This window comes from Rhipicephalus sanguineus, chromosome 1 (assembly GCF_013339695.2).
Source record: "Rhipicephalus sanguineus isolate Rsan-2018 chromosome 1, BIME_Rsan_1.4, whole genome shotgun sequence".
NCBI lineage: Eukaryota > Metazoa > Arthropoda > Arachnida > Ixodida > Ixodidae > Rhipicephalus > Rhipicephalus sanguineus.
Window position 1 is genome coordinate 170,884,965 of NC_051176.1, and position 25,418 is coordinate 170,910,382.

Consider the following 25,418-nt stretch of genomic DNA (forward strand, 5'->3'; position numbering starts at 1 on the left):
AGGAGAGGCTGAGAAAATGGCATTTTTGCCCATCACGTGTAAAGTGTTGTCGGCAACACTTTGGTTGCACCAAATCATCTACATAAATAGAATTCGGCCTCTACATTGCCTCATTCTTGATACGAAAGACAACTATGAAATATGACCCCACCAGCGCTTCATCAACCTAGCGAAAAGAAACACTTTCATGTTGCTATCTCACAAGAACATACTTAGGGATTCTCTGCGACTTTTTCTGTAATTTCACTTCGAATTATTCGAAAAATGTTTGAGAAATATTCGAAAATTATTCGAAATTATTCGATTAAATTCGCACTCAATATTTATTATTCGAATTCGCTTCGCACCCAAAATTTTGCTATTCGCACAGCTCTACAAAATACCCAATTTATTCCATATAGTGCCATGAAGTTCCATGCCCACCTGTGCTGTCAAGCCTTTCACTGAAAAACACGCCAACACAGAGATCCAGAAGATGCCACATTCAGCCTAGTAGATTTTATTAGCATAACTATATACAACCTTTTGATTCTCCTTGAGAAGTTCTTTTGGAAGTGGAGCAGTAATGCAAATGTAAAAACTTCGCTCCGCTGGAGAAACATTCTCACCGATCCGCTGACTTGACAGGATTCTAGAAAAAAAGGATGCAGGTCATACTGATATACATAAAGAAATGCAAAATAGTGCCCCCCACCCCCCTGGCATGACCTAACAATCGTAATCATATGATTGGTCAAATGTTTACAGCAGTATTGTGCACTGTCCTGTTACTGCTATGGCTTAGTTACTCTGCAAGGTGAATAATTCATCTATCAAGTGCAATTTTGGATAATCAACGACATGGCAAAATTTTAAATCCTCGGCACATTGCATGCATAATTAGGAGCACAACTGTGAAGAGCAACACCTCCACAGCAGGAATCGCAACAGCTCCTCTTTGTCAAGGGCCATTGGAGAGCCATACTGGGTGTGTAAGCTTAAGAATCACTCTAAACTGACATTACTATACAATTCAGGTATGATGCAGGCTAGTGGTGTGACCGTGGTCTATCCACGTACCACAAAACATGGCGTAATAAATCTTGGACGTGATGGAAACTGGCTCACACTCTTCTGCAAGCTCAGTTTGATGGTGCTCATTAACTCGAGTCATTAATGGAGATGCTCAGGCCCACTACCTGTCATAAATCTAACAAAGCTATACTATTCTGCACACACTGCTTGATGTCACTTGTAAACCACAAGCATGGCGCATTTTGTTCAGTACTTTTCAGGTTTATCTCAAAAACAGAACAAGAAATTTTACTTTTGTGATGCTACCTTCACAAACCTGTTAAAACCATTTTGTGAACTAAGAGTGTAAAGTAACGAGGGAACATACAGTCATGCTTACTAGATTGCTTGCTCTCTCGTACAGTTTACAAGCCCCCACATTTTTTTTCTGGACTAGGCCACATCAGTAATTACATTACAGATGGCATGATGACCCATACATAGATCCATCCATTGAATAATCAACTGCATGATTCACTCAAGTCCATCCTTCCAAGTATTATAAAAAAGTCACTGTTTCGCCGCAAGGGCGAAGCAATGAATGCGATAGCAAGAAAAGTGGTCCCTGCTGAACGCGCTGCTACGCTGCAGAAACATCTACCCCCCGGCAGCAAGTACCGCGCAAGCAGACAGGGGAAGGGCAAGGTTCTCCCTGCGCAAATATTGGAAGAAGCAAGCAAGCTGGCCGACGACTTTTAAATGCGCCCATAGCGCTCCTCGCGCCGTCTCGCTGGTAATGAAGAAACGCTTATAAGCGCCTGCCGTCTCCGAGTCCTGCCAGCAGTAAAGGGTGTGTATATAACGCTCGCCATTAGCTACCTGAAAGATCTGCGCTTTGTGGCGTAGTGGTTAGCACCATGCGTTGCGGACCGAGAGGTCACTGGTTCGATTCCGCGCTTCGGAAGCATTTTTCTGAATTATTTTTTGGGGGGACTTACATGTACATCTATACATACTTATACATATAAGGTGCATGACGGCGGCGGCAAAAACCAGTCGAGACTGTCCATATAATTGCTACCACAATAAAAACATTGAAACTGCAGTTGTCAACACACCCTGCAGTTTCTATCAACACTCCTGTGTCACTCTCAGGCCCTTTTGTCAGACAACAACCTCAGACGCAATATACAAGGCACTAGGCAAAGAAGCAATATACAAGGCACTGCTATCAGTATTGCCCCAGCTAATAGGAACCAATCAGGGGCGTAGCCAAGGGGGGGGGTTGGGGGGGTTCAAACCCCCCCCCCCGAAATTTTTGAGTTTTGCTTGCGTATATATACACGCACACACACAAACGCACGCATGAACATACATAAAGTATGGTTGAACCCCCCCCGAAAAAAATTTCTGGCTACGCCCCTGGAACCAATAAGACCAAACCACACAAGCTCGCAGGCATGCGTAAGTTCATGTCTTACAACTATGCATGTGCAGACAGTGCAGGACAGCTTGTGCCCATTGAAGACCGGCATGAGAGCACAGATCTGTTTTAGATAAATAAGAGTGCTCGAGCTAGCTCACATCACAACATACCTTGAGCCACACCAGGCTTCAGCCACACCAGGCTTGAGCCATATCCAGGCCTTGAGCCACATCCAGGCTGTAGCATGTGCTTACACTTTCGTTCCTGTCCAGCCATGCTACACTGTGCACAGCAGCTATGTCGTGCATCAGCTCAACCAATAGATTGTAGCCAAATCTTGATTGTGCATTATGAGGCACTATCAATAGTTGAATACAAAGTGATGTCATCAAGGCATCTAGCTATAATAGTTTGAGTGAGTGGCAGTTTGCATCTTCTAGAGATGCAAACTGGCTTTGCTCACGAGGCACGGCAGGCACATAGTGCATAGATGCGTGCTTGTAAACATTTGCTTGCAAGCATATGTGTGGTCTGGGCTAACTTGAGGCAAAATTGGGGAAAAAGCGTTTCACTTTATCTCATTCACATTATGTAGCACTTTACAAAAGTTCTAAGAAAGTAAAAAATACAGTATAAGGCAACCTGCCTATCTTCACACTTCTGCATATTTTGTCTAGCATCTTTCTTGTCACATAATATTTTTGTCAACATAGTCTAGATGGCCATATGACTCAAGCCTTTCTCTTGGCCATCAAAGTCTTCATTCTACTGAAAACAAGAGCACGCAAAATGCACAGAAAAGCTCAAATGGATTGCATTTTTAGCAAACAAAGCATGCTTACCTGGCTAGGTGTGAAGACCGAATGATGCTGCTCACAAAAGACAATTGGGTCAATGACCAGTGGCACAGGTGTTGCTATTTGAGGTACGGCTGTGGGGAGCACAGGTGGCGGTGACAGTGATGGCGGATGCAGAATCACCGAGTGGGAAGGTGGCACTGGAGCCACAGGGGCTGCTACAGGACCAGCTGGGATATCTGGAAATGCCACGCTGCTGGCCAGGCCTGCTTGGCTCGGCCCCAAAGTGATGCTACTGCCTTCACTTCCTATGCTGACGCTGGAGGGCCTTCGTTCTACAAAGCCTGGCTCTTCCACTGCAATAAGACGGGCCATTAATAAAAGGAAGTGTCAAATACTTTCTGTAGCACAGCAAGGCCAGCAAAGCACAAACAAAAACAATGCTTTGGTATGTGCTATCAGAGCCGAGAGCTCTGTGAACTTAGTTTAATGCAGCAGGCGGCAGCAGCATGCAAAACTGCAAGAGCAACAGATCGAAGACTTTGCTGCAAAAAGATATGGAGTTAAACACAACATCTGAAGGGCTGACTTGCTACTTCACATGATGAAACAAGAGAAGGGAGAAAATCTGGACAGAATGAAGAAAAAGAAGCTAAAGAATCCAATTACCTACAATCAGCCATTGTTATAGGATTGGTGCCATGAAAACTGAAGCAAAACTCAAGACTTTAATATGCTATGGCTGACCATTAGAACAGAGCACATAATGTAATGTTGGACCACTTCAAAGGGTCCGACAACTATTGCAAACTGGTCTTCACCATAACCCGCCACGGTGGTCTAGTGGTTATGGTGCTCAAGTGCTGACCCACAGGTCGCGGGATCGAATCCCGGCAGCGGTGGCCGCATTTACGATGGAGGCAGAAATGCTTGAGGCCCGTGTACTTAGATTTAGGTGCACATTAAATAACCCTAGGTGGTCTAAATTTCCAGAGCCGTCCACTACGGCGTCTCTCATAATCGTATAGTTTTGGAATGCTAAAACCGAACAATTATTATAATGGTCTTTACTACGCCCTTTCACAGTTTAAAGCACCAGAAACAGATTCAACTTCAAAAAATAAAATGACCAACACACCCGTAACAGAGACAAGCTCGTAAGAGTCCTCCTCCTGAGTTGTTCGAATAGCCTGGTCAACAGAACAGTTGCTTTCAAGCACGGCATCTTCTGATGTAACGGCTGGGGGCAAAATAGGAGGAGTTGGTGGACGAGGTGGTGGCTTGAAAACTTCCTCTTTCAGACGAGGCAGAAAGCTGTCAATGCGGTCCCATGTGACTGTCCAGAGCTGAGTATAGCCTGTGGATGAGTTCTCAAGTTCCTCTCCGGCAGCTTGGAAAACTCCAGCAGTGTCCATGACCAGCAGCATGTTCTTTAGGGACTCTGGAATAGCTTCACTCTGTCAAGCAGAAAAAACAAATGTTACACAAGTCAATGTGAAAATAAAAAGATGTCTCATGAAAAAATGTGTCCATTTCCTCCTACAATTGCAACAGTAACATGTGGAGAAAATAGTGATTTGTGCTCTCCTAGCGGCTGTGCTGCACACCATAAGGGGGAAGGCAGGGGCCCTCCTCTGCCACTCTGCGCATGGACATGTGCCTTTTTTTCCTTTCTCCTACGCCGAACCAGTTGACAGAGGTCACCGACCCATGTGCGTCAGAAGAAGTGCACGGATAGGACCGAGAGCTTGAAAGGCAGCATAGGATGTGCCAGCAAGGGAAGAAACCTCTTTGGAAGAAGAGCAGCGGCAAGGAAAATTGGCCTGCAGTGCCTCCGCGGAAGAGCCACGTAGGCTTCGGTTCCCTTTATGTGTCACGGGCTACCTACCTTGTCGTCCGCACAGCCTGGCAAGGTTGTCAGGTCGCAAAGCCCTCGTTCAAGAATTGTTGGCTACCCAGAAAGACGCCCGAGCAGTCGCAACATCGCCTAGCTCGACATCATCGACTACTCAAGCAGATGCCTGAGTTGCCGCAACTCGCTAAGGCTGTCTTCGAGCGACAATCAAGGCAGGTATCTGGAGTCGTCACACTCAACGAGCGTCCCGCTTTGTGGGGTCTTTAGATGAGCCGCTCTCATGGAACAAATGGACGCAGTCTACAACGTAATGTCCCAAACACTAGGACATTTAACAGTACATTTTACAGAACGGTGAGCCCGCCAGCCAAATCTTACAAATAACTGCAGCAACATGACAAATAACTGAGTAGAATGCCAATATAACACACAAACAACATAACGCATATAATGTACCGCAAATGTGGCGTCGCCGATGTTCAACTCACCACGGGAGTTCACAGGACCGAGCCAGGGAATCATCCACAGGGACTTCCCACGAGAGACTACCGTTCACCAGCAATGTCAAGCCCCAAAGAGCCGGAGTGCTCTTCCTCATGCGCCTGTGTAACCTTTCACCGCCAGGGCGGCACCACCGCGGGAACAGCACCATCCCTCGTACGGTGGCAAGTACGTTAACTATGCTGAAGGACGCACAGGCACCATGAGGTGAAAACGACATTACAGGGGGTGTGAGCACCCCCACAGCTCCCAAAAGGCAATAAACGTATTTACAGTAATGGAAGCGACATTTTGATTTTTGGAGCAGATTCTGGAGCAGAAAAAATGGTGCTTTGGAGCAGCTATTGGTGTTTTCGGAGCAGATGGCAAAATATTCCAAACGACTCCTGGAGTTTAAAGCATCATTTGAGTATCTCATAAATATTAATATTTATTGCACATATAATAATCACTTCAAACTGCAAGAAAGGAATAATTAAGCAGATGGATGGTCATTGAACAGAAACTAAAATGAGTAACATATATTTAAAATACCAGTACTTGTGGCAGAAATGATATAAAAGTGATAAAGCTGAGCACCAAATTACAAAAGTAGCCACAATCACATGTATCTATTGCCAAAGCAGCAGTTTATAATCGGTACGAGTTGAATATGTTATTTTCATATTTTGCCAAAATAGCCAGCACTGAAAATTTCAAAAATAAAATAGGCTAAATGAGCTATACACTTGAAATGCCAGTTCTTGTGGCATAAATGAGGTCAAAGCTGATAAAGTGCGAAATGTAATCAGTCACACATCAAAATCATCCCGGCAACAGTTAGTAATCGTTATGATAATGAACTAATCTCACATACATTTTACCAAAATAGTCTGCTTGTCAGGTACAAATATACAACTAAATCAAATATAAAGGGTGCTTCAAGAAATGTGCCTGAAAATCCTCAGAAATATGGAAAATGAGATATTTTCACGCTGCCTTCATAATTACTTTTTCTGTGTCAGCAGTCATCTTAAGCTGAATAGAGGCATCAATTACGACAGGAAGAAAATTACGGTGACTTTTTAATTAGAAGAGAGGGGTGGTCGAGTCAAATGGGAAAATTGCAGCCCTTTCTGCGAAAAGCATGTTGCCACTTTCAGATTTCCCAAAAGCAGCCGCTGGCAATTATTAGCCAGTAATGAAACATGACAAATTTCGACAAATTTCACCGGTGAAACCGAAACTCGGAAGAGCGCAACAGCCACACTTTTCCAAGATGTCTAGAATGAGCAAGCGTCATTGTACCAACCATCGATTCACTTCGCTTTGTGGTTGTGTGGGTTTCTTTTGCGATTAGACCACCTAGGGCGTACGTACGTTATGCAGAAGAACTAACATGTCTGCAATTACCGTCATGAACAGTGACATCATTCTGGTCGTCTGCTAATTGCACTCATCGGAGATTTGGTTTTGGTTTCGCCAGTGAATTTGGGTGAATTTCATTGCTCCGCAATAATTACTGCAGGCCAATTTCTCAAAATCTCAAAGCGGCAATGGCCTTTTCGCAGGAAGGGACAGCAATTCTTCCATTTGAACCGACCGTCTGTCTTCGCTAATTAAAAAGTAATTTAATTTATTTTATTTTATTAATGTCGTAATTACTGTGTCTGGTCATCATGTCTCCCACCGCAGAAAAAGTAAGTATGAAGGCAGTGAGCAAATATTCCATTTCCCTTATTTTTAAGGATTTTCGGACACATTTCTTGAAACACCCTTATATCAACAATGCAGGTATACATGTAGCATTGTAAATGTCCTAGTGTACAGCTAGTATAGAAGCTGCATACTATATGACAGTATACAGCTTATTTTTGTTTTCGTTTAGGCTCGCTGGATGGTCACACGGTTAAAGTTCACTGTTTTTTGTTCCCCAATGCCATTTTGGAGCAGGTTTGGAGCAGTTACTAACAAATAGTATTACACTTTGGAGCAGCATGGAGCAGCATTTCTCTTTCGGAGCAGTTTGGAGCAATTGGAGCAGCACTTCCATCACTGTACAGTGAAACCCCGGTGATACGATCACAGCTCATACGAATTTCGGGGTGATACGAATTTTTCGTCGGTCCCAGCCAAGACCCATTGCTCTGCAATGTAATGGAGTACGGTCGTTGCGAACTGATTTTCACCCAGCGACGTTTGATACGACCGTACGCTACCGCCAAGCTACGAAGAGGTGCTGTCCGCGCTGTCGCGGAAGACGCGCCAAGCACGTGCGAGCGCGAGAACGCAAGCGTGGGTATGCGCGCCGCACCGCCAAATCGTCAGAATCACGGTTAAGAAAAACACTTTCCTTATGGTCAGAATAAACCTTCAGAGACGCGTCACGGCCTCCGAGATTGTGTGCGCGAATCTTTGAGGCTCTTATTTGCCTTTGCGTTTAGATTACAGAGGACATTAGCGCCATGCTTCTTTTTTCTAACGCGTGTACGCGGGCTGCTGTCGTTGTACTGTGTTTACACGTGTCTTCCTCGTGCGTCAGATATCCCATGAAAGGTAGACGAGGACCGAAAGAAGGCGAGGACGGTCTTGGCGAAGGAGTCGGGCCTCACAACGTCATCATGCATGACCGTTGAGGTCGCACTTGTGCGGGCATGACCGTAAGTCTCCCAAAAAACATCCCCAACACCTCCGCCATAACAAAATCATAACACAGGACCGTCGTTTCGAAATTTTGTAGCCTTGATCCATCTCGTCAAAGCACTTCCTTCGTTACTGTAGCTTCAGTACTCCGGTGTCATGCACAAAAGCATACTAAAACTTGGAAGGGGCTACTGCTGTTGCGGGTCGCAACGCACCTGGATACTTAATTAAATATGCGCGTGCGGACCGTATATTTACGAGTGCTGGTATGATTGCCGACATCTAAAAACTTAACTGACAATCATTCAGGCTTCTTCGTGACGTTACTGCGGCCCTGAAAAACAATAAATGAAAATGTACGCAAGCTTTCTTTTGTCGCATGCTAATTTTCCATGCTTTCTGGTGATACGAATTTCGGATGATACGAATATTTTTGGTGGTCCCGTGAGATTCGTATCACCGAGGTTTCACAGTATTTACGGAAAAGGTACATTCTGTGTCATCGTGTCGTTTTCTTGCTCACTTCGGTGCAGCGGAGTATGACAGCTAGGAGTGAGCGGACGCGGGAGCACGTAGGAGTTATCCAGGCCTTGCTAGGTAATTAGTGTTTAGATAGCACCCGCATGTAGCAGGAATCCCACAAACCATAACAGGTGGTCTACCAGCATTTCAGCAAGCTCAATTACTGTTCGTCTGATAGCCACTGGTTTGATTTTTTTTTATTCTACCACTTAATAGACTTTGTTTTGAACTAAGCTACGCTTGATACCTTTAGGAAGTACAATTAGCATAGTACATTTGTATAGTGATTTACGACAGCACTAGAATGATAGCAACATGCCATCTTTTTTTTCAGGAACTTTTACACAGATGGTACTCACCAGAAGATCACTGTCCTCAGCATGCATGTACTTGTCCATAAAATCCAAGATTGTCAACCACAAGGCAGTAAAGGTGGGCAAGGACAGTAGCGGGTTCAAATGTTGCAAGAATACCTGCCAAGAGCCATTGAAAACAAATGTAATATAAACTGACGAACCACATTAAGCTATCTGTGTGAAAAAGCACATTCCACTAACACAATTTTAACAAGGAAAAAGGAATAGAATTATCCATGCAAATTAAAGCCAAGGAACCAAAACAAATAATCCTCATAAAGTATACAAGTAACACAAAATACAATTTTTTCATGAGGTTCAAAGAGTCCTTTAATATACAAGTCTACCTTGTGCTTAAGTCACTAAGGAGCACAGGTCAGCAAACTCACTCATGAGTCGACTTACTCAGACTCACTCTGACTCAGATCGAGCCATGAGCCTGAGTGAATCCGGCTGAGTAATATTTTGGTGAGTTTGAGTCCGAGTGAGTCCGGTTGAGAAAAATTTTAGTGAGTATGAGTCCAAGTGAGTCCGGTTGAGGAAAGTTTTGGTGAATCTGAGTCCTAGTGAGTCCTAAATGCAAAATATATTTCTTGAGTGAGTATGAGTGATCTCCACACTTTTTTGCAGACCTATGGTTCTATCTACACAACTCCAGCATTACTATCAGCCTTATGTCGGCTCAAGTTTATACTGCCGTCGACTCACACATAATTCAAAGCACCAGCGTTCATACACCATCTCAATGTTCATTGATCCGAGGCGCGAGTTATGAGGTGGGGAGGGGGGGGGAGGACAGCTGCCGTGAGCCCCCCCCCCCCCCTTCTGCAGACTCTTTCACAGGAAGTTCTTTATAAAAGCATCTCGTGTGAGTAATCTCTTTCAATAAAAATGTCCTTACTGAATTGCAACCACTGATAACTCATCTTTGAAGGTATGAGACCAAGAGGCACAAAGTATGTACAGCATTATTAAAGGGACACTAAAGGCAAATATTAAATCGACGTTGATTGTTGAAATAGCGGTCCAGAAACCTCGTAGTGCTGCTTTTGTGCCAAGGAAGTGCTTATTTTGAAATAAAATCACGTTTTTAGTGGTCTGCATCGCGTTAGCGCGCTTCAAATCTCCCGCCTGAAAATACGAATTTCAATTGTCACTGCTGTCGTGCCCAACGTTGCCCGCTTTTATTGCGCGGCCGCCGACACTAGTAGCAGCTGAGCAGAAGTAGCGGGACCCACAGTAGCAACAACGGCGCTGCCTGTTGTTGCGAGCCAGCGAGCACATGGGCTGAATCGGGCGCGGCAAATCAAACGGATTTCTAGGGAATGGCAGGTGGACAGCAATGAAGGTCTACAGACAAGCTAAGTCAGACTCTTCCTAAGCTTATAGGACACGCCGCATGCGGGTGCACGCATCTGTTTTTTGGTTTTTGGTTTTATGTAGGTGAGCGAGTGCTAGCTTGCCTCTGTGTACTCATGCATCGGATTGTTTTTCACCTTGCTTTTCACCCGCTCCTCCTGCTCTTTCGTCTGATGCCAGCTGAAGCGTTTGGGGGTGTATAGGAACAGTGTGTTTTTTTTTGTCTCTTCTTCGTGGGGGTTGGGTTTTTTTGCGCAGCCGTATCAGGCTCAGTGAAATAAGGCTTGGGCGCCATGGGAAGGAAGGCAGACAGGAAGGCGGGCTTGGGGTCATCCTCACAGGAGTGGGTTTTCTGCGTGAGTTGTGAGGTTTGGGTCGACTTGGAGTGTACGCCGTTCGAGACTGTCGAGGAAGCCAGAGCTGCGCCGGCGTTTACGTGTCGACAGTGTGAAAAGATTGACACTGTGAAGGCTGAGATGGCAGCGCTGGTAAAACAACAGGCCGATGACAGCAAACTGCTGATTGCCAATCTGGAGGCACGTTTCGAGCGTGAAATAAACGCCTACAGGAGCGAGTATGAGGCTCTGAGGGTTACACTCCAGAAGGAGAGGGAGGACAAGGAGGGGAGCACCACAGAGTGCGAAGCGCTAAGGCAGGCGCTACAACAGGAAGAAAAGCTGCGCGAAATCCTACGAGATGAGATCGCCGCATTAAGACTGGCCTTTGAAGAGATGACTGCGTGCCGATCGGCCGCGGCCCCCTCCGGTACAGCGGAGGCGCCTCGGGGAGACGGCTCGGCCTCCCACGAGGATGGAGCGGCGAATGCGTCGAGTTCGGGTGGGACTGTAAAGGCGGCAGGGGAACCTGAGAAAACCCCACCCACGCACCGGGGTGGGACGGGCAATGTGCGGACAAAATCAAAGACGAGAGCGAAACGCCGCCCAGGAACAAATGACGCGCAGGCTCAGACTGCGAAGTCCGACGTAGTTCGTGGGGGACATGAGGAAACCTCTCTCCAGGGCCGGGAAGAGCAAGACCTGGCAGGGCCTAAGGATCAGGTAACGCCCGGGGCTGCTCTCAAGCGGCACCTGGAGAAGCTGGGCGCGTCGGCACAGCAGGGTAGACGTGCCTTCGTATATGGGGACGGGAACGCCGCCAGGTTAAAACGGGCAGCGCTTAAAGCTGTTGGCTGGAACAAAAGGGTGATGTTCCGTGTGAAGGAAGGTGCCTCTCTACAAGAGCTATGCTCATCGGTGGACCTGGCCGACGACATTTGGCAAACCCCAGCAGCCATAGTAGTGCTCCACGCTGGCTCTCTGGAGATGTCGGATGGCAGTTCAACTCCAGAGAGCTCAGCATCTCAGCTCCGAGCACTATTGACCAAGTGGCTGCAGAAGGCCCAGGGGCATCAGTTCGTGGTGTATGCCCTAACGGAGAGGGGATCTGGCAGCGAAACCCATATAAATCCATGTAGGGAGTGGAATGTGGCTGTGCGGAAAATGTGCGAGGAGCTGGGGCCGCGGGTGGAATTCGTGGGCGCTAGTTGGCGACTAGGGCATGGGCAACAGGGCCCGTCCTACCGGGATGACACAGCAGATCAGCTGGGACAGCGCCTGGGGAGGAGGCTGTGTGCTTTTTTAGGCCTACGAATGCCCACCAGACACTGGGGGCCGCCCAGCCAATCGCACCCAGCAGTGGGAACGTTGATGACAGCTCTGGGACAGGCCATCATACATACAGATGGCGGAGGGACAGCACCCCCACCCACAGGTGGTAGATATAAGGACCCCCTCTGGGCGGGCCTCTCGCAAGAGGCATGCCCGCAAGAGGAGGCGCTGCAGGCGTAAGGGAAAACAAGATATGGTTTTCTACCTTAACCTGCAAGGGGGACGAAAGGAGGCGAAGTGGGAGGAATTATTCCTCCTACTACAGAAAGAGAATGTAACGGTGGCCTGCCTGACTGAAACTCACCTACGTGACGAGGAGACACCTCCTCCAAACAGGCAGTTTGTCTGGTCAGGCCTAAACCGCACTAAGGGAGAAAGAAAAGGCGGGGGCCTTGGTTTTCTCACCAAGGTAGACACACAATGGGACAGAGTCCAAAGAGACTGTGAGGAGCACATGTGGCTCACAGGAGAGATTGGGGGAATTGAGATTACCCTGGGGCTGGTGTACCTCTGGACGGGTAGGGAGGTGCACCAAAGGAACACAGAGACCCTGGCCTGTCTGGAAAAAGACATTACACAGATAAACAGGCCAGTGGTAGTAGTGGGGGATTTCAATGCCCACATAGAGGCATTGGATGGTACCACCGACAGGGCGGGCAGGCTGCTGCTTGAATGGACTGAGCGGCTGGGCCTAGTTTTGCTCAATGCAACTGAAAAGTGTATGGGAAGGATAACATGGGCGGTACGCGGTATGTCCTCCTGCATTGACTACTGCTTCCTGTCCCCTGTCCTTCTCCCAAAGCTGTCGTATATGAGCATCGATAGCACTGGTGAGCGAAGCCTGGGGAGTGACTACCACAGCATCTTTCTGTCTTTTGGGACTAACCCCCCAGAAACGAAGCGCGATGCCCATGCAGGTAACCTGAGGCCTCTGTCTGATGAGACCTTGGAAAGGGTGGTGGATCAGCTCGAGGAAGATGCACCTCGTATGGAAGGGCAGGGATACGAGGAGCTGCAACAGTGGATCAGGCGGACAATACAGGATGAAGCGGGGGCCGGACGAGTGACGAGGGGGCGGCACCGACGGAAGGCCTGGTGGGATGGAGAGGTTGCCGAGGCCCTGGCTCAACGCAAACAATGCTGCAGACGTCACCGGCATGCTTTGGGGCGCGGAGCAGATGAAGCCGAACTTTCTGCACTGTGGTCGTTGTACCTAGAGGCAAAAAAGGAAATGGCTTCGATGGTGCAACGTAAAATGAGCACGGTAAACAAGAAGCTGCTGCGTACCATAAAGGAAGCGGGGCGTGACTCGAGCAGAAAGTTCTGGCAGCACATAAAGGCCCAGCAGACGAACTCCGATCTCCCTAGCCATCAGCTGAGGGATCCGGAATCAGGGAGGGTAATGGAGGGCGAGGAGTGCCTGCACCTGATACGAAGGGGCATGGCCTCCAAGCTTCAATCTACGGTGGGCCGCCGGGAGGAGGACGAGCTGGCATCTGCACCGCCACGTTGTGACAGCATCACCCAGCGGGAGCTGGACAGAGCGATAGGTCGCCTGGCGGGCAGTTCGGCAGCTGGCCCAGACGGGATTCCCCCTGGGCTGCTAAAGCGCACAAAAAGGCAGACTCGGGAAGTCCTTTTGGAGGCACTGAATGGAGTGCTAACATCGGGGAAAATACCGCAGGCCTGGAGATGTATGCGGGTACGCCTGATATGGAAGCGGGGAACGGATAGGGAGCTGCTGGACAACTACAGGCCCATCACCGTGACATCAGCTATGTATAGGCTGTTTTGCCACGTTATCAAGGCGAGACTACAGCGATGGGCGGAGGAACATGTCCTAGGAGAGCTGCAAAATGGGTTCAGGCCTGGTCGTTGCCTGGAAGACAACCTATTTGTTGTCACCCAGGTGATGGAAATTGCAGTAAAGGAAGAGCGCCCCCTCCTGTTTGCTTTCCTCGACATATCTCAGGCTTACGACAGCATTGAGCAGGACAGGCTATGGCAAATCTTGCAGGTGCTTGATATGCCAGAGGAGTGGCGCAACCTACTGCAGCGCCTTTATGCAGACGCCGAGGCAGTGGTTCAGTGGGGCAACTTGATCACTCCCCGGATTCAGGTGTCTAGGGGACTCAGGCAGGGCTGTCCGATGTCACCACTGCTCTTTATGCTGTACGTGGCCGGAATGGAGAGGAAGCTTTCAGAGTCTGAACTGGGGTTCAATTTGAACTACCTAGAGGAGGGTTGTCAGAGGGTACGAAGGCTGCCTGCCCTCTTCTACGCAGATGACATAGTCCTGCTGGCGGACAATGCGGCCGAGATGCAGGCTCTGCTTGACATCTGTGCGAGGGAGGGTACGGATCTTGGGCTGAACTTCAGTGCAAGAAAGTCTGCGGCCATGCGGTTCACACCACGGGAGACAGTGCGGGACCCGACCCTCCTGCTGCAGGGCAAGGAAATTGAGTGGGCGGACAGTTACAAGTACCTTGGGGTAACGGTGACGGCAACGATGAACTATATATGCGGGTATGAGAAGGAGTTGCGTGCCAAGGCTTTAAAGCGCCGGGCCTTCCTGGGCTCACGAGCTCTGTGGGCCTTCAGCAGGTACGAGGTCACCAGGGAACTGTGGAAGGGTGTTGCGGTCCCTGCTCTGACTTTCGGTAACGCTGTGGTGTGCCTCTCATCCGCGACTAGGCAGGCGCTCGTGGTTCGCCAAAGGGAGGCGGGTCGCACAGCCTTGGGGGTGCACGCCTTCACTCCTAATGAGGCAGTACAGGGCGACCTTGGGTGGTCGTCTTTTGAGGCGAGGGAGGCAGTTGTCAAACTCTCTTACGAGAGGCGCCTCAGCGGCCTGCCAGATGGCCGTTGGGCCCGGGAGGTGTACAAGTACGTACACCTCCGGTCGGTGCGGACGAAATGGGTCGCCCGAACCCGCTCGCTATCGGAGCGATACAGGGTGGAGGCTATCCGGCTGACGGCCCCTCTCCAGCGCGACACAAGGAAAAAGGTGCGGGAATCAGTTAGCGCGGTCGAGACTGAGAGATGGAGGGAGTCGGGACGAGCGAAGAGGGCCCTGGCCTTGTATCGGGAGGCAAAGACGGATATTGCCAAGGAGGCGTTGTATGACAACTCCAGGGGCAGCGGGCTACTGTGCGAGGCGCGAAGTGGTGTACTTAGGACACGCTCGCTGCGCACCAGGTACACTGCCGAGCTTGACACGATGTGCCACTTGTGCCAGGGCGCAGAAGAGACAATCCGGCACATTGTGCTGGAGTGTACTGGCCTGCGCCCTGCGACACATGATGCTCAGGATTCTGGCACCTCGGGACAAAGCGCGACGGGTGCGACAAACGACAACAGCACTTTGGCAAGGGCGCTCGGTTTTCGCGGGTCCGGCGAGCCGCCAAGCTGGGAAGCGGTGGAGGCTACGAAGCGGCGGCTCGAATGCTGGTGGAGAAAACAGGTCGAGCAAACGCACGCGCCGCGGCTGTAGCGGCGGCTATGATACGCCGAGGGTGCATTGGATGTTACCAACCTTTTTCTTTTCTTTTCTTTCTCTCCCCTTTCTCCTCCCACCTTTGAAATTTTCTTCTTAACTTGACCTTCGCTTTGTCTTTTTCTTCCTTGCCCGATCCGGCATAGACCGTTGATCTCCCGCTCCAAAGGGAAGAGGCAGCAGACATCATCATCATCACTTGCTCGGATGGGCACATTCAAAGCCTTCACCAAGTTGCGGTTGGTCTCGTAATCCTCAGTACGAAAGTGCAGCGAGCACACACGCAGAGGTTTTGACTGTTTAGCACACTGGCGCAATGGCATGACACTAAGCCACTTCGAGCGTAAGGGTTCATTCCGCGGCACCCAGTGAAAAGACACACCAGTTTCCTTGCTGCAGCACTGGCGTTGTGCACCATTCGGGCATCCGGCAATATCACACGCATGCGGCATTTTGTCGAACTTTCTGTCAGAGCGACTTTCACGAGTGCGCAAAACACGCACGGCAGTACGCGATCCCGAAACTACCACTGAGACGGGCGAGGTGCAGTTCGGCGAAAACGGAACCTTTGAACCATGCGCGCCGTTCCCCATGGAAACGCCATGGAGGTTTTGTTTTCCATGAATCAAGCAGAAACGAACAAACAGCATTTTATTACGTCTTTTGATGCTCGGAATGTTCTTTTTTTACTGCTGCTAGCTTGATTACTAGTGATTTATTGTAGGCCGACTTCCATATGTCATCGGGATCACTTCGAAAATGTCCCACTCGTGGTGCTCATCATGTGATACATTTAGCTTAATTTCTCGGTAAGTAGGGCACTGCTGTTGATAATATTGCAGTTTTAGAAGTTGTCATACATTGGGCTTTCACTCTGACATAAATTGTTATTTGCCTTTAGTGTCCCTTTAAGCAAGATATTGGTGTTAAAGAGCATTGACCCCATGGTCCAAAAAGGCAATTATTCGCTACTGGACTCATGAGTCGACTCACTCACTCAGAAAGAGCCGTGAGTCTAAGTCTGAGTGAGCCCAATTGAGTAATATTTTGGTGAGTTTGAGTCTGAGTGAATCCGGCTGAGAAAAATTTCAGCGATTCTGAGTTTGAGTGAGTCCGGTGGAGGAAAATTTTGGTGTGTCTGAGTCCGAGTGAGCTCTGAAGGCAAAATATATTTCTTGAGTGAGTCTGAGTGAGCTCCACATTTTTTGCCAACCTATGCTAAGGAGTGTGATATTTTTTTAATGCAAGTAACGTGTATGTTGCCATTAACATTACAACTTACTTTCCGCATGTGGCAATCCTCTATGATAATTACTCAACCCAATGTCTGCTGCTACTGGTGTAGGCAATTACAGAGCTCGGACACATGCAAATGATCTCTTGCAGAAAAGAGTGGGTCAGGTTACAACCGTGTCACTCAACAATACATGAAGGTGTGTTCATTAACAACACCATACAACATAAATGTTGCAAGAGGGTCCAAGTAATAAATAAAATCATGGGCTTGCTGATTTGAACCTGCAGAATAGAGAAGCTTACTTTAGAAGATCCCTAATCACAAAAGTTCAGTTCGTAAATCTTAAAAAACAGGAAAATAAGATTTTCACACTCTTACAGGAAAAGTTTCATTATGTGTTTACTTCACTAACACTCTGCGTTGGTATGTACACCTTTACCACTTCAATCACACCATCTTGCCCCAATTTGAGTGCACATAGAAAAAAAAAACTTCAGCGTATTTTGCACACTACAAAGCTTTAATGATGCCATTCAGTGCATCTTAGGAAGGACAACTTTTAGTGTTGGGTAAGTAGAGCTCATAAATTAAGATTCTGAGCAACTTTCCAGTTCGGGTCTTGACTAGCTGCTCTCGCAGACCTACCGCACCTCTTGAGAAGCTGTCCCAGACTGCATTTACCCTGGAACCTTATGGGTTTACATCCAAGCCACCAAACTGAGTGTAATCTGCAGATGTATCATCCACAGATCCCTCCTGGGCTTCATTGAAGAAAACAAGTTATACAAACAGTGGTATCATGAGCCGTGCATCCCAGCATCTCCGGAGTGGCAGCACCTTGGTTCATGTGATCTTTACGTGTGCAGGGGCAGAAAGGTTACATGGAGAGGGCACTTACACCACCCTGCCGCCTTTTGCACCTTGCTGTGACACTGCAGCAGAGGCGCTGCATCCCCTCCTTCCCCATTACGATAAGGGGGGCACCCTCTCAGTTTGGGAAGATGCATCATTTTCTAATGTTGCTTTGCCTCTTGTCTTGGAAGCATGCGAATGACTGCATCTCGACCAAGCCACAAGCACCATTGCCCATTGTCTCCCTGCTAAGCAATCGACCTTTGAGTGTGACCCATCGCCCAGTGCTGAGAGCAGGAAGCCACACGAGGGGAGCTAAACCATTATATGTCTCTCGATACAGGCTTCTCCATTCATTGTGGGTTTACCCAAGCTGCGTAGAAGGCTTCGCTGCCACATTTTCTGTGTATGTGTTGCTTGTGGTGGCACTATTACTGAGGCGAATGAACACCTTCAGTTAAAGGACTTGTCTCTGTCTCCACTGGCCTGAAACCCACTGTGGTTGCAACTCAATGCCAAAAGTGGGCAGAGGTTACAGCTCTGAGTGCTAGGAATGCCGTGAAGAAATGTTTGCAAAGGACTGTTGCTTTACTAGCATAGCAGATACAGAAGGGTCAGGCATGCACGCACTGATTTCAGTAATTCCTATACTATCATGTGCGATGCTTCACTTGTTTTATGCTACAGGAAAACTATAAAATTTAAAAAATAAGGCTCGGTGTGCTCAATTGAAGCTTAGAAATTAGATGACATGATAGCTGTCACAGTGGCCTAGTGGTTATGGTGCTCGACTGCGGACCCGAAAGTCGCGGGATCAAATTCCAGCCGTAGCGGCTGCATTTTTGATGGAGGCGAAAATATTTGAGGCCCGTGTACTTAGATTTAGGTGCACGTTAAAAAACTCCAGGTGGTCGAAATTTCCAGAGCCCTCCACTACGCCGTCCCTCATAATGATATCGTGGTTTTGGGATGTTAAACCCCAGATATTATTATTAGAGCTGTGCGAATAGCAAAATTTTGAGTGCGAAACGAATTCAAATACTGAAGTGCGAGTGCGAATCAAATCGAATATTTCTAGAATAATTTTCTAATACTTCGAAGCGAAATTGCAGAGAAAAAAGTTAGAGAGGATTCCTAAGCATATTCATATGAGATAGCAACATGAAAGTGTTTCTTTTCGCTAGGTTGATGAAGCACTGGTGGAGTGGTGTTTTGTAGACTGTCTTATCAAGAATGAGGCAATGCAGAGACCGAATTCTATTTATGTACATGATTTGGTGCAACCAAAGTGTTGCCGACAACACTTTACACGTGATAGGCAAAGATGCCATTTCCTCATCCTCTCCTCCTCTTTCAACTTCTGTGAAAGGCCAACTAATGTGGCAGACAAGGGTGTGCTCTCTTCAAGTCCGGAGTTCCAAACCTGCCTCGTAGACATCGATATATAAGAACATCTGAAATTTTGGATGCTAAAAAGCGTCGGCTTCCGATTTTTCGGTCTTCCTGCCCAAATTTCAGGTCCAAAACAGCATTAATTGAGCCCCCACCTCTGCCACATCTCTCACCTCCATGTTGGAACCAGCATTTTCTTGAGTTAATACATTTGTGACCGTAGCAGAGCTTGAAAGGCAGCTTTGCCGCAATACCGGGGTGTGATGAGGTGACGCATATTGAAAATCTAGGGACCACTTTCAATTGGACGTTGACTGTCTCTTGACAAAGTTCGACCGTAACGGAGCTCGAAAGGCAGCTTTGCCGCAATACCGGGGTGTGATGGGGTGAAGCATATTGAAAACCTAGGGACCACTTCCAATCGGACGTTGACTCTCTCTTGGCAAAGTTCGACCGTAACGGAGCTTGAAAGGCAGCTTTGCCGCAATACCGGGGTGTGACGGGGTGAAGCATATTGAAAATCTAGGGACCATTTCCCCAATCGGACATTCACCGTCTCTTGACTAAGCTCGACCGTAACGGAGCTTGAAAGGCAGCTTTGCCGCAATACGAGGGTGTAATGAGGTGAAGCATATTAAAAATCTGAAGGGGTCACTTTCAATCTGACGTTGACTGTATTTGTTTTTGGGAAGTTCGAATAGTTCAAATAGTAAAATTCCAGTGTGAATCGAATCGAATAGCAAACACTATTAAAAAAATATTCGAAATTTCGAATATTCGCACACCCCTAATTATTATTATTATTATTGATAGCTGAACTTTGTGGACAGACCTTGATAAATGCATACATAGGACTTACTTTGCATAGAAGAGTAGCACCTCTCATCCTAGTCTCTTCCATTCCAACTGGGTCATCAGGGCTCACATTCTCCATTAGCTTGGACAAGAGGGGAAAGAGAACCTAGAAAGAAACCATAAGCAGCAAATGCAGCTAATAATTCATGCTAGTAATATGTATAGGCACATTACACATACATCCAGATAAAAGCAGCAAAGCACACACAAACTGCTTTCTGCCTATCTGAGTGCAAGCGAAATGAAAGAATTGTGACTGAACAAGAATATGGATTTATTTGCTGCATTCAAAGATTATAATAATGCCTCCCCTCCCCACCACCCCACAAAGAAAATTAGTTTGAACAGCAGAAAGTAGCAGAGTACTGCAGTCAAACATGCAATGAAGTCAAACAAAACAAAAAAAGTTACTACAAGAGAATTTTTCACGTTGCAAAAGGCGTAACAAGCTTTAACCTGCCATCTTACAAAACAACAATTATTTTGCCACTACCTTCATCAGATTTAAAAAAAAGAAAACTTGCCCATCGCCTTTAGTGAAGATTGAAGGGACACTTAAGTGAAAGATTAAGTTAGTTTAGACAAATAAATTGCTCACTATGGTCATCAATTTCACCATCATAGGTTCACTATTAGATGAGAAAATGAAGGTCAAGGTGTCACTTTCACACCGAAATTTCACGCCGAAAGTTCAGCACCTGACGTCTGAGTGAAATCCTGGATTTCAGTATATTTTTCACATTTCGGCCACAATGGCTCAATAACATTCCCCGAGATTTGCTATTTTAAGTCTCTCGCTGACTTAGAACACAATGCAATTCATTTTATGAATGAAGAATTATGTAGGCCGCTGTAGATGCCATTCTATGATGTCATGGGGAGTTGGTGAAGGAACCTCTAGTGTCCCTGTAGGAAGTAAAGTTGCACAGAGGTGTACCATTTTGTTTCAAAATAATGCAATAAAGCCCCTCCTCATGCATACAGAAACCAAACTTAGATTGGTAAGCGTATCCACCTCATGTCAGTATGGTGGTGCCACCGCTCAGCTACACCTAGCAGCAAGCATAGCAGATGCATAACTTCCATGTATTTGCACGTGTGCGATGTCTCTGAGGCCATGGCAAATTGCACAAACTACATTAAGCCATTGCAACTTGTGCATTCTACCACAACTTGCACACTTCCCTGCTACATTCCGATGCAACATACGACATCATTTTTATACCATGTGATAACAATAAGCAAATAGCAGTGGAAGTGGTACAACTCTGCACACTGCGGGAGCATATTCAAAAACATTAGGAGCCTCAATGCTGTGGCACCACCTCTGTTTTCTTTATGCACATTTTCTCACTTGCCAAGAATCTTATCGTAGCAAGAGTGGTGCTTTTGGTATTGTGAAAGGATAATTTACTAATATGAGGAAAATCATTTTTCTCTTTAGCGCCCCTTTAAATCGTGCAGCAATGTGCAGCTGCGAGCTACACGGGCTAACCACAGAGCTACTGAGTGGGAATAACTTTCCCGCTTGGTAATCTAAGTGGGGTTTTGTGTGCTATGCAGGCTCTTAGAGTGATGGCATCTGTGTATTTGCTTCAAAGACCACAGTAGGCAATACATAATTACATGAAATAACAACAATGGTATCTGCGTCACAATATTGTTCTTGTGAAGGTGACAGCGTCAGCTGCAACAACTTAACACAAAAGTCTGTGCATGTTTCATTTTAGACATTTGCTATACTACACAGACTTGGTTGTCTATTATTAGTATGACTGTTAGTTCTGTCAAAAAACAAGTAAACTGAGTGATTGGGATAACTATCGTTTCTTTTAATACAATGTGAATGTAAAATATGGTGTGACGTATTTCAGCAGCATGTTTCCATGATATCAACAACTTCTTTGCCTCCATGCAGATGTACCAAAATAGCAAAAGGGCACCACATTATGCAATGCAACGTGTCCTAAACAGCTATGTTTTAAAACATGTTGCGCATGCACATCATATCACAAGGACTTTATGACATTGAAGCTAGTTAAAGTAAAGACAGACCTTGTTGAAACAAGCTTCCCACTCTGTAGCTGACAATGCCTGGAGGTCGTGAACCAGCAGAGCACGCTGCAAGTAGGTCAGTGCTGATGTGCGGATCTGTCTTCTGGTATCACAGCACAAACGTGCAATGCCTGAACACAAGAGCAAATTATCCATAATTATGAATATAATCAAATAGTGCAAGCTCAAGAGCACAGGCTGCAGGGGATTTCAAATATTAAACAAACCTACAAATAATCTTTCTGACACTATAGAAATTCCCACATTTTTTTAGGTTTGGAATTACGTCAGCACATTTTCACCCCTAGCTTGGTCACCCCATCGTGGAAGATGTGCACAACAATACCCACAAACTAAGCAAACGATGACACACCTTGCAAGAGTGGACACCAGCACAAGTTCCAAAGAGTTGGCTGCTGACTTCCCCTTGCCAACCTGCTTAGATCGCCTGAAACTGGCAGACCAGTGGATGATAAAACAAGTTCAGGAACCAAGTCCCCTGGTTGCAATATTGATGCTGCCCTCGTGTGCAAAGTATGCATCAGGTCCAGAAGCTGCAAGAAGTTGATACAACACAAAACTGCAGTGATTCAAAAACTTCTAAATGAGCCGCCTGCTGTGCAAACATCAATTCTTCACAAAAGAAAAGGAGGAATGGCCTTTCGTGTTACTGGTTCCTCAGAAATTTCATTTAGAACTATCGCAATAGTAAGTACATATGCAGAAGTGCTCACGCTGACTAGACAACAGCAGCGCACTTTAAAGCAATGTTAACTACACTTAAAAAAAAGGTGAAACTATAATAACCACAGGGAGCACATTCTGTACTATTTACAGCCTCAAGGTGGGAAAAACAGCAAACTTTTAGAACTGTAAGGGGTGTGGGAATATTCGAAATTTCGAATATTTTTCTAATAGTGTTTGCTATTCGATTCGATTCGCACTGGAATTTTACTATTCGAACTATTCGAACTTCCCAAAAACAAATACAGTCAACGTCCAATTAAAAGTGACCCCTTCAGATTTTCAATATGCTTCACCTCATTACACTCTCGTACAGCGGCAAAGCTGGCTTTCAAGCTCCATTACGGTCGAACTTTGCCAAGAGACAGTCAACGTCTGATTAGAAGTGGTCCATAAATTTTCAATATGCTTCACCTCATCACACCCCGATATTGCGGCAAAGCTGCCTTTCAAGCTCCGTTACGGTCGAACTTTGCCAAGAGACAGTCAACGTCTGATTGGAAGTGGTCCCTAAATTTTCAATATGCTTCACCTCATCACACCCCAGTATTGCGGCAAAGCTGCCTTTCAAGCTCTGCTACCGGAAACACTGGTTCCAACATGGAGGTGAAAGATCAAAGGTGGGGGCTCAATTAATGCTGTTTTCGACCTGAAATTCGGGCAGGAAGTCCGAAAAATCGGAAGCCGAAGCTTTTTAGCATCCAAAACTTCAGATGTTCTCATATATCGACGTCTACGAGGCAGATGTGGAACTCCGGACTTGAAGGGAGCACACCCTTGTCCACCACATCAGTTGGGCTTCCACAGAAGTTGAAAGAGGAGGAGAGGCTGAGGAAATGGCACCTTTGCCTACGTGTAAAGTGTTGTTCGCAACACTTTGGTTGCACCAAATCATGTACATAAATAGAATTCGGCCTCTACATTGCCTCATTCTTGATAAGACAACTATGAAACACCACCCCGCCAGTGCTTCATCAACCTAGCGAAAAGAAACTTTCATTTTGCTATCTCATAAGAATATGCTTAGGAATCCTTTAACTTTTTCCTGCAATTTCACTTTGAAGTATTCGAAAAATATTCTAGAAGTATTCGAGAAATATTAGAAAAATATTCAATTCGATTCGCACTCACACTTCAATATTCGAATTCGCTTTGCACCCAAAATTTTGCTATTCGCACAGCTCTATTTAAAACAGTTCGTAACTTCCAGGTGCTGCAAGTGCTCAGAAGAGTTTTAGATATGCCACCATCCAGTATGCAAGGACGTTTTTAAGGCTTCTTCAGCAAAGGTTATGTGAGAGAACAGTGATGTGGCACAGAGTCAATGTGTGACTGCACACAGAGTGCTCATTTACTGAACTCAGTGCGCCTAACCACCTCCTTCACTCCTTTGCTTGCTCTCTCTCTTTCTGCCCTTTATCCCAATTACCCCTGCCGACAATGGACTCTTTGCGTATGTATGTAGTAGTATGTAAGGTATGTAGCATCACTAATTTCTCACCCTCTTTCATATATCATGAACACAATGTTAGAAACCGGCATTTTTCCTTCAGATCTAAAGGTAGCCCGCGTTTGCCCTATCCACAAAGGAGGGGCTAAGAATGTACTATCGAACTACCATCCCATATCTGTTTCACCGGTACTGTCTAAAATTTTTGAAGGAGTCATACACACCAGACTTGAGCGTTTTTTCTCAAAGCACCAGATAATCAATCAAGCACAGTATGGGTTCCAAAAATGTAGGTCTACGGAATTGGCGTTATTACATACCAAAGATGAGATACTAAAGAACATGGAAGATAGATTGTACACCATAGGTCTTTTCATTGATTTGAAGAAGGCTTTTGATACAGTAAAACATGACATTCTAATATCCAAGTTGCATGATTATGGTGTAAGGGGCGTGGCAGCTAAACTAATTAAAAGTTATCTCTCCGAAAGAAAACAGTACGTAAAGATAGGTAACATTGTTTCTCCAGTGAAAACTGTAAAAAATGGTGTTCCACAGGGTTCAATCCTAGGACCATTACTATTTATAACTTATATTAATGATCTGTGTGACATTCCACGTTCCCCAAAATTAATTATCTACGCAGATGATACTAACATATTTTTTACAGGTAGATCACTCATGCACCTTGAAGCTGAGGCAAATAACTATTTAGTCCAATTGGAAACTTGGCTTCAACAAAATAAGCTCATGCTTAATATATCTAAGAGTAAGTACATCATATTCCAGCCCATCAATAAGCCTTACAAGGACGGCATCAATATCTTGTTCAAAAACCAGAGGCTGGAGCAGGTTAAATCACAAAAGTTTCTCGGAGTGTGGTTCCAAGAAAATTTGTCCTGGAATACCCATGTCGATAGTCTCGCAGCCGAACTAAGCAAGACTGTTGGGTGCATATTCAAACTAAACCCACTTATACCGCTTTGGCTTAGAAAAAAAATATACTACGCTCTTTTTTACTCGCGTTTGAATTATAGCATCCTGGTATGGGGCACTACAAGTGAGAATAACCTAAATAAATTAGAAGTCTTACAGAAAAAAGTGCTCCGTCTATTTGAAGATTATTATGGCAACCCAAGGGAGATGTCTAGCAGTCCACTATTTATAAAACACGGCATACTCAAAGCAAGGCAGATCTACGAATACAAATTATTACTTTACATATATAAAAACAAGCTT

The 25,418-nt window shown here is 46.3% G+C and overlaps 1 protein-coding gene across 5 annotated transcripts in view; it reads right to left on the reverse strand.

Annotated features, from left to right (window-relative positions):
• Window positions 1-467: 467 nt before the first annotated feature.
• The window catches only part of LOC119402194 (Golgi-specific brefeldin A-resistance guanine nucleotide exchange factor 1), an 89,980-nt gene continuing 65,029 nt past the window's right edge, over window positions 468-25,418 (reverse strand). For all 5 annotated transcript variants that reach the window (XM_037669310.1, XM_049417735.1, XM_049417734.1 and 2 more), the window contains exons 28-34: window positions 22,359-22,539; window positions 21,986-22,116; window positions 19,935-20,036; window positions 9,076-9,189; window positions 4,355-4,673; window positions 3,262-3,572; window positions 468-631 (exon numbers count right to left, since the gene is read on the reverse strand). In XM_037669310.1, coding sequence (XP_037525238.1) covers window positions 605-631; window positions 3,262-3,572; window positions 4,355-4,673; window positions 9,076-9,189; window positions 19,935-20,036; window positions 21,986-22,116; window positions 22,359-22,539 — 1,185 coding nt within the window. In that variant the 3' untranslated portion in view covers window positions 468-604. The remainder of the gene's footprint in view (window positions 632-3,261; window positions 3,573-4,354; window positions 4,674-9,075; window positions 9,190-19,934; window positions 20,037-21,985; window positions 22,117-22,358; window positions 22,540-25,418) is intronic.